Source organism: Balaenoptera borealis (genome assembly GCF_965194805.1).
Source record: "Balaenoptera borealis genome assembly, chromosome: 15".
In the NCBI taxonomy this organism is placed as follows: domain Eukaryota; kingdom Metazoa; phylum Chordata; class Mammalia; order Artiodactyla; family Balaenopteridae; genus Balaenoptera; species Balaenoptera borealis.
This window is the reverse complement of record NC_138871.1, coordinates 84,442,568-84,451,682: the sequence shown is the minus strand read 5'-3', so window position 1 is coordinate 84,451,682 and position 9,115 is coordinate 84,442,568. Positions and strand designations below refer to the sequence as shown.

The following is a 9,115-nucleotide window of genomic DNA, read 5'->3' as shown; positions in this document are numbered from 1 at the left end:
AATAGGTTGCCCATCTGGCTAGTTTCATACAGTAAGGGGGACCCCATTCTCAGGGTAGCAACCAAAACTTCTTCAACACCCCCTGCCCCCTAAAGAATAATTCTGAGATTTTAATCTTTCCCAGAAATCACTGAAAATACCATCCACGGAGAAGGATGCACTAAAGTTTCCTCCTTGACTCCAGAGAAAATGAATTCTTAGAGGTATCTTTTTTTTTTTAACACTCACATGTTAATTTCTGGGGTTTCCCTCTCTTCCAAACAGCACCGATCATAAACTCACACCGTGGTGCCAGATAGTAAGTCAAGACGATTAGGAAGGGGGTAAGGTGAGGTGGGCGTATCCTGCAGTGGAGAGTTTCCTTGGCAACCAAGGGCAAGCTCACGCCCACGTCAACAGGAAGATAATTCCTCTGCCCAGGTGTGTGTTCCAAAACATATGTGAACCTGTTGCGTCACTTTCCACAGGTCAGTTCTGTCTCTCGGTGATTCCCCTTGAGACCCTGTTCCCTGTCACTGGCTGGGGATGGGGTGGAGGTGGAGAGACTCGAGGCGGCGGTGTCCGGGTGCCGAGTGCTTCGCCTCCCCCGCTTCTCTCGGTCGTCCGCTCTGCTCCGTCGTGGGGTTGGGGGCCCCGTCCGATGCTCCCCAGAATCCCGCCGGGACCCAGCCCAGCCGGTCGGGGCTCGGGGATCTTGGCCAAGTCGCGAAGGGCTGGATCCGCCTGCCTCTCGCGTGGCACAGCGGCCGCAGGGGCCCGGCGGGCGCCCCCTGCCCGGCGGCGGCTGGAGGCGGGCGGCCCGGTATGCAAATGTCCAGCGGGGCGGCCGCCTCCGGCTCGGATAAAAGCTCGGGGCGGGGCGTCGCGCAGAAGCCGCTGCCTCCCGGGAGCCGGCCGTGCGCTCCGGGCCCGCGCCAGCCCGCCCCCTGCCCGCGAGGCCCGCGGGCTCCCGGTAAGGACGCGCGGCGGGTCGGGGGCCCGAGGCGGCGTGGGGAGAGGTCGCGCGTCGCAACCGGGGGCCCAGCTCGAGCCGCCCGCGTCGCTTTGGTCCCCGCTTCGCCTCGGCCCAGGGGCGCCGTCCAGGGCCGAGCCTTCTCCGTGGGAACCGGGGAACCGGCGTCTCTGCTGCGCCCTCCCAGGGGCCGGGCAGGTGGCATCTCCCCAGGTTCTGCGCAGGGCCAGTTTGTCCCCAGGCCATCAGCGGTCGAGTGCGAAAGGAACTGCGTTCGGCGTGCGCAGGGTTAGGAGGGACTAAGATTGTCTTGGAGTGGCGTGAGACGGGGGTCAACAAGGAGAGCTTGCACGATGGGTCTCTGGCTATTATCCTGGTTTTTTCGTAGCCACCCGGAGACGTTTTGGGAGGCGATGGAAGGGAGAAACAGGCCGAGGGGAGAGAGGTGTGGGTGTGTACACGTTTGAATAAGCAGAGCTAATCGACTTTAGACGCTGGACGGAAACTCCCAGCCGGACCCAGCGCGTTACCCACCTCTGCAGAATAGACACCTAGTCTTGTGGAAAAACGACTCTAATAGCCCCCTTACCTTCCCTCTCCCCTCCTTATTTTATAAAGAAATGGGTTCTTCTGAAGTCGTTGTAAAGCTAGCTCCAGTCTCAAGGTTGGTCAGTTAATATCTGGGTTTGCCCAGCCTGCCCATTGTGGAACTGCCTCCTTGTCTGGTTCCTGCCTCACCACCCCTCTAACCCCCCAATCCTACATCCCTGGAGGTGCAGCCTGGAAGGGAGACAAACAGTCCAGAAGGTGCCCAAGTCCAGCTTACTGGCCCCCATTTTATGATGCCAGGAATGGGTTTTTCACTGAAAGTAGGAGGGACAGCAATCACACTCCCCTCCTCCTTCTCTCCTCAAAACCAGTCAGAACCACCCTGGGAAGGAGGGTCCTTGGGAGTCTTTACGAAGACCTGAGGGCTTTCCAAGTGGAGATAAGCTTTGGGCAGATGGCTGTCCTTGGAACTGTAGAATCTGAACTGGAAGGTCAAAGGGGGAAGGAACGGGAAATGGGAAGAGTGGAGAGGATTAATTCTGAGGGAAGGGAGTGGTGAACAGGTAGAGATATTTGACACTTCTCTCCTGTTTCTGTCTGTGTATGTTGCTGTGGTTCTGGTCAGTAACTGGATAAAAGAAGACTGGAAACATGTCCGAGTTTTGGTTAATTTCTGCCCCTGGAGATAAGGAAAATTTACAAGCGCTGGAGAGGATGAATACAGTAACCTCCAAGTCAAACCTGTCTTATAACACCAAATTCACGATTCCTGATTTCAAGGTAAAATACCCCAGGAGGAGGAAGGAGGTGATGGGCTGGGGTGGGGTGGGTGTCTTCTGGAAAGCCAAGGAGAAAACAACAGGGCAACGGCACCAGTGCTGAGGATCAGCCTGGCTGTGAAGCTGGACGGGAGGACTGGTCTCGATGGGACTTCATGAATAGCCCCAAATTAACTGTGATGCTTGTGGACTTAGAGCCACAGGACAGAATGAGAGGGAGACAAGGGTACGGCTAGCAGTGTCTTCAAAAAGTGGAAAGAGTGTCTTAAACACACTTGGGTCCTCACTGAGTTCTCAGATTCTTCCTGTTTTATCTTCAACATCTAAGAAGACCAACAATATACTTTAAATGTGCAGGCTTGGAGAGGTTCATCCTTTTTTTTTAAAATTTTTGGCTGCTTGTGGGCTTTCTCTAGTTGCAGCGAGCGGGGGCTACTCTTCATTGCAGTGCTCGGGCTTCTCATTGCAGTGGCTTCTCTTGTTGTGGAGCACAGGCTCTGGGCGCACGGGCTTCAGTAGTTGTGGCACGCAGGCTCAGTAGTTGTGGCTCTCGGGCTCTAAAGCGCAGGCTCAGCAGTTGTGGTACATGGGCTTAGTTGCTCCGTGGCATGTGGGATCTTCCCGGACCAGGGCTCAAACCCGTGTCCCCTGCATTGGCAGGTAGATTCTTAACCGCTGCGACACCAGGAAAGTCCAAGAGGTTCATCCTTGATTGTGTTCTTGAACTGGGAGCAGGGCTGGCAATCCAGCATCCCTCTGGTTCTGGTGGAGAGAGAAGGAAGGAGATTTAGTGACAACTGGGCAGATGGCAGAAAGAGATTTTATTTTATTTATTTATTTTTAAAATATTTATGTGGCTGCGCCGGATCTTAGTTGCAGCACGCGGGATCTTTAGTTGCAGCATGCGAACTCATAGCTGTGGCATGCAAACTCCTAGCTGTGGCATGTGGGATCTAGTTCCCTGACCAGGGATCGAACCCAGGCCCACTGCATTGGGAACGTGGAGTCTTAGCCACTGGAGCACCAGGGAAGTCCCAGAAAGAGATTTTAAAATGAAACAAACATGGAAGAGGAGCAAGATATGTGCAATCTTCTTACTTCAAAAAGAGTGGACTTTTTGCCATGCTTCCTCCAAGGGGAAGAAGCCTAAGGCAGTCTCTCTGCCCTACAAATATGTCATGGATTCTGGAGGGATGGTGCTAAACGCCCAGAGGTGGCTCTTCTAGTAAACTGAGGTGTAATCCTCTTTCAAACCTCAGTTCGCCCCTCTGGCTTTTTTGCATAGTCGTTAATGATGTTACTACATTTGCTACTGTTTATGGAGCGGTATGCTGGGGGCCAGGCTCTTTTAGCGCATCTTCCTGAATCCTCACAACTCCCACTTTATAGATCAGGATGGGCTGAGAAAGGAGACCGGGGTTGTGGAGCTGGTAAGTGGCAACACTGGGTTCTGAACCCACATCTTGCTGATTTTTCAAACCTGCCATTGTTTGTCCAGGGTCAGATACTGTGAAGGTTAGTAAATTAAGCATCCACTCACTGCTTACTACGTGTGAAGCGCTGTGCCAGACCCGAGGGTACAAAGATTAAAAAAAGACATGACTTCTGCCAAATGTTGCTTAAAATTAAGTTGTCTGAAAAGAAACAACACTTACTAGGAATATCCAGACTTCATAGTTCCCTGATTACTTTTCAACATCTGATGGGTGGTTGATAATGTGATAACAAACTTCTTCCTTCTGATTCTGTGAGTAGACCTTTAAATACAATTTTGGACACAGTAATAATTTACACAAGAAACAGCTCGTCATAAGTAATCTGTAAAGAAAAGGACTTTCATGAATGAATGGGAGCAGGAGGAAAAGCTGCCCTTGCCCCAGTAAGATCATTGTTAATAACAGCAGAGAGGACCAGAGATAGGGATTGTCTGGACTACCTTGGAGAAGAAAGGCTTTCAGAAATGATGACTTCCTTGACTTGCTTTCTGTTTCATTGCTTCCTTGGCTGTGGGGATTAATCCCCTGTAGAGCGGACTGCCATGCTTAGACGACAATAAGCTGAGGGTAGACCACGACACATAGTCACTCCTTTCTACGGCAGAAATGACAGTTTATCCTGTTGGCCAAAAAAATAATAATAGTAATAATCATCATCATCCAAAATCCACCGATTTCCCTTGAGAACTCTTCTCAGTTTCCAGTTTCACCGTTGACCAAGGACAACTGAGTCAAGATAGAAGAATTCCCTGCACTATAGTTGAAACTCCGTGCCCCCCCCACCCCCACCAGCTACAAAGCCTGAGCATCTAACTTCTCTCCGATCTTTCTAGGTGGGGACCTTGGATTCCCTTGTTGGCCTCTCTGATGAGTTGGGGAAACTCGATATCTTTGCTGAAAGGTAAAATATTTCTTATTTACTACATACAAGTGAGAATTTGACATTGTTGTCAGAGGACACAGTGCTCTTGCTTTGGCTGAGGCCATACTTGCCTAAACCCAGTCCTGGAAGTCACAGGAAGAGCCAGGGCAGGTCTCCATGAGGGTGCCAGGTCCATAGCTGCACATGGGGTCCCTTGCGTAGTTTTGTTTGCTGAGGCAGAGTTTTTCTTAGGGGGCTGCCTTCAAAATGAAGAGGGCTACGGCATAAGATGGCATGAGGTACTGAAACACTTAGAAAAACAGTTGGTGCAGTTTTCCCCCCAAGGCTTTTTAAGTTTTTTGTTTGGTTTTGTTTTTGTAGGAACATATGCACGTAGTAAAAAATTCAGAGTACAAAGGAAAGCTATCCAGTGAAAATTGTTTTTCTTCCCACCTATTTTTCAGTTTCCTGTCCCCTCATTTTCCCTCTTTTAAGGCAATGTTATTATAATTTTTAGGAGAGCCTTCCAGAGATAGCCTGTACATGTGCAAATAAATATGAACATATTCTTAAAAATAATTTTGTACAAATGATAGCATATATTCTGCACCTTGCTTTTTCCCCTTAAGCACATTTCTTAGAGATAGTTTCATGTCAGTCCGTAATTGCATTTTAAACATTTTAAAAAATTTTTTTAATCTTTTTTTTTAAATTTAATTAATTTATTTATTTGGCTGTGTTGGATCTTTGTTGCTGCGTGCAGGCTTTCTCCAGTTGCGACGAGCGGGGGGCTACTCTTCCTTGCAGTGCGCGGGCTTCTCATTGCAGTGACTTCTCTTGTTTTGGAGCACGGGCTCTAGGCACGCGGGCTTCAGTAGTTGTGGCTTGCGGGCTCTAGAGCTCAGGCTCGGCAGTTGTGGCTCACGGGCTTAGTTGCTCTGCGGCATGTGGGATCTTCCCGGACCAGGGCTAGAACCCACGTCCCCTGCATTGGCAGGCGGATTCTCAAACACTGTGCCACCAGGGAAGTCCCCATATTACACATGTTTTGTAACTTGCTTTTCCCTTCATATCTTGTTCTTTGCATCTAACCGTTAACTAGTCCACTGTAATGTTATACCATATGGATTTGCCATAATTTACCTTTTAGGTAGATTTTAAATAATAATACTTCCTTGTCTTGGTGAAAATGAAACTTGTTTGACAAGTGTTTTCACTTGGTTTTAAGAAAAGTACAGGTGAGATAGGTGAGGAAAGAGTCTTCAGGGGCCAAGGCATATACCTACCAATCTGCATGACCAGGGGAGACCAGGGTTTGACTGCCTGAGCCTCTGTAGAGGGTTTCCTATTTTCAGGGCCTGTGGGCATGTGCTTTTTACCTTCTCAGTGGAATGGTGATGTGCAAGCTGCTGCCTTTTCTGATGCAGTTTTGTGGAAATTGTGTAATTAGGAGGTTCTAGTGATCATACTTCGAGGTTCCTAATCTGCAGCTTGGTGCCATGGGCTAGAAATTAAGTTTTCTGTGTTCCAGTTGCTGTTCAGCCACCCATCGCCTAAGAATAAAAAGAATCCTTTGTTAGTAACATTTTGCTCTATGTGGGATGTTGGACTAACCACATAGAGGCAATCCTAATCACCAAGCAGTTTGCAGCTCACAGTCCTCGAGAAAGAAAACTAACCTTCACCTTTCTCATCTGTGAAATGGGACAGTAGCGATCATCTCTGTGCTTTCAGGGAAGAATGAAGGGGAGTGAAATCATGTTGAATCAAGAATGAGCAAATCCCAGGAAGTGTTCTATGAGAAACTAACATCCAAGAAAAAGTGGCTTGATCCCTAAATATCAGCTCCTTTCTTAGGCTGCTCCGCTCCATGGGGAGGTGGGTCTAACAGATACCATGGAGGCCAGCCCACTGTCCTGGGCTGGAGATGCCTTTCCTCGGGCAGCCCTGACAAACCACAGGACGAGGCTATGCAGTGAGGTGCAGCAGTGCTGGCTTCAGGGGAGTGAATTGTTAAAAAAAAAAAAAAAGTGTGACTTGTTCTCAGGCCTGCTGCAGAAATGACAGTTAGCCAGCATTTTCATTTTTCTATACCTTTCTTTGCTACCAGTTTTCTTCCCTGGTGCAAGTCCTTAACCTCTTTCTTATTCACCAAAGCCCCCTCTACCTCTAATAAAATTCTGTGATCTTGGATTATTATCACTTCCACTTTGCTTTTTTGTTTGTTTCTTTGTTTTTTTCAGTAAGCGTATGTGTTTTGTCCGGTACCTATAGGTTGCACAAGTTACTTGTGTTTAAGAAAATGCGTGAGTAAGCCAAATTAAGGCTGTAATTGTGAAACAGATAACACCTGAATGAATTAAAGACTTTGTTTTTTTTTAAACAGGGTGCGGTATGGAAGAATGAAAATCACTGTGCATTGTTTTATTTTTTCCTTGTGGGTGTATATTCCCAAGAGCCTTCCTCTCAGGGGGAGAAGAAAAGCGGTGTGGTCTGAACACCCTGAAATTCTTATTTCTAGCATTTATCTAGTCTAGGGGTCAGATAACTTTTGTTTGGGGGTTCATGCTGGAGCTTGGGGTAAAATAATGGGATACACTAATAAAATACAGAGATCAGCTTCAGTTAAAAGTACGCAGGTGTTATTGGATAAATAAATGCTAGCTGGGTATGTAACCCGGGCAGCGTAAACTTGTCAGCACTGCTACTGGCCAGGAGAACAGAGAAGGATCAGGAGTTTTCAAGGTGTATTGTTTCCACATCCTTTTATTATTTATTTACTCGGTGCACTAGAGTGTTTTTCCACGTAGCTGGAAGGCAGCTTTTGCTTACTGGAGCCTTCCTTTTGTTTTTGATTTATTCCCCCATGCTGTCTTTGGTAATTTACTCTGTATTTGCACTGTAATTAACGAACTTTTGAGAAACCAAATGATTTTACCTTTAGAAGAGCCCTCCCTCCCTTTTTTTTTTCCCTTCTACGTTTGAGTCCTTCCCAGTATCTTAGCCTGTTTTGCAGTGCTGGTTAAAATATTACATTTCACTGGCACTTGGGCTGTCAGAGGCACCTCATGAGTTTCTCTGGTACTTTGGTGACTGTCAGCTGCCCCTGAGTGCATTACCTGGCTTGCGGAATAGCTGGTGGCTTTTCTTTATCCACATGGCTCCGTGAAGTTGACTGAGGGTTGGCTGATCAAAGATTCCATATGCCAGTGTGGCTGTCTGCTTAGTGATGCAAGTCTTAGGAAGTCGGTTCTTCTAAGGGCATTCTAAAGAGAAGCAAAAATATAATTAAAAAAAAATTACCCAAGCTTCCCTTCTCTGTCACTGCAAGAGTATCAGGATGAGATTACCTGCATTGACGCAGTTTAGATTCACTGGAGAAGTATCAGTCGAACGCCTGTTTATGCTGTGTGCTGAGTCCTCAGGGCTGCTTGGTAGTCCCACTGTGTGTGTGCTGACCTCCTGCGCTCTGGAATGACTGACTTTCCCTATATCCCACTCGCCCCTGTTATCGCCTGCTAATCCTGTTCAGCTCCCCCAGACTCTCCTCTCACCCACACCCCCTGCCTTCAGACTTGCTGATTGACCCTCTCCTAGGACAACTGAGGGCACCCCCTTCTTCATAACACCCTCCATGGTGGCCTTGTGCATTTTCTTGTGGGATCATTTGATGACTGTCTGTCTTCCCAGCTAGACTGTAAGCTCCAGAAGACCAGCTGAATGAATGAACGGAAGAAAGAATCCTGGAATATTAGAGCTGAACGGGTCCTTAGAGATCTATCTAATCGAACTCCTTCATGTTCCAGATGAGGAAACATGCCCAGAGAGAAGTTCCTAGAAAGAGCTGGGTGGGCTGGGGCAGTGGAGGGGGAATAGACCCTTGAACCAGATTCACTAATTCACCCAGTGTCCATCTGTGCCTACCCTTCCTCTCAGTGGCTCCCACCAGCACCAACAGGACGCTTAATAGTATTTTTTAATACAGACCTTGAAAAGTGTCTTACTTGTGTTTTATTCATTGCTCAGATAATTATTGTTGACACTTTAAAAATAATATATTTACACATTAAAAAAAATCAAATGGTATAAAAAGGTACAAAAAGAAAATTGAAAGTTCCACTTTCACCCCAGTCGCTCTCCCCATAGGTAGCCATTATTAGGGTTTTGTGTGGTTCCTTCCCTGGTGAAAAAAGACGAAATGAAACACACACACACATACACAGACACACACACACACACATGCACATTCATGATCCAACCCAATATTTACAAATTTTATTTTGAGTTATCTACTTAGCACAAACAGATTTGCAAAGATCCTATTCATGATTCATTTCGGATTGCACTGAAATTAGCGGAGATTAACATTCTTAAAACTTTGAGTGCTTCCATGAGCACAGTTCATCTTTCAGTTGACTTAGTTCTTTTTCTTTGTTCCTCTGGTAAAGCTTTAATGGTCTATTCAGAAAGTTCTGCA

At 47.3% G+C, this 9,115-nt stretch overlaps 1 protein-coding gene across 3 annotated transcripts in view; it reads left to right on the top strand.

Moving 5' to 3' along the window:
• Nucleotides 1-401: 401 nt before the first annotated feature.
• Nucleotides 402-9,115, top strand: part of ATP6V1C2 (ATPase H+ transporting V1 subunit C2) — a 52,515-nt gene continuing 43,801 nt past the window's right edge. For 2 of the 3 annotated variants that reach the window (XM_082357523.1, XM_082357521.1), the window contains exons 1-3: nt 864-952; nt 2,127-2,281; nt 4,610-4,677. In XM_082357523.1, coding sequence (XP_082213649.1) covers nt 2,153-2,281; nt 4,610-4,677 — 197 coding nt within the window. In that variant the 5' untranslated portion in view covers nt 864-952; nt 2,127-2,152. Of the gene's footprint in view, nt 468-863; nt 953-2,126; nt 2,282-4,609; nt 4,678-9,115 lie in introns of those variants that run through there. The other variant, XM_082357522.1, reaches the window with a different exon arrangement.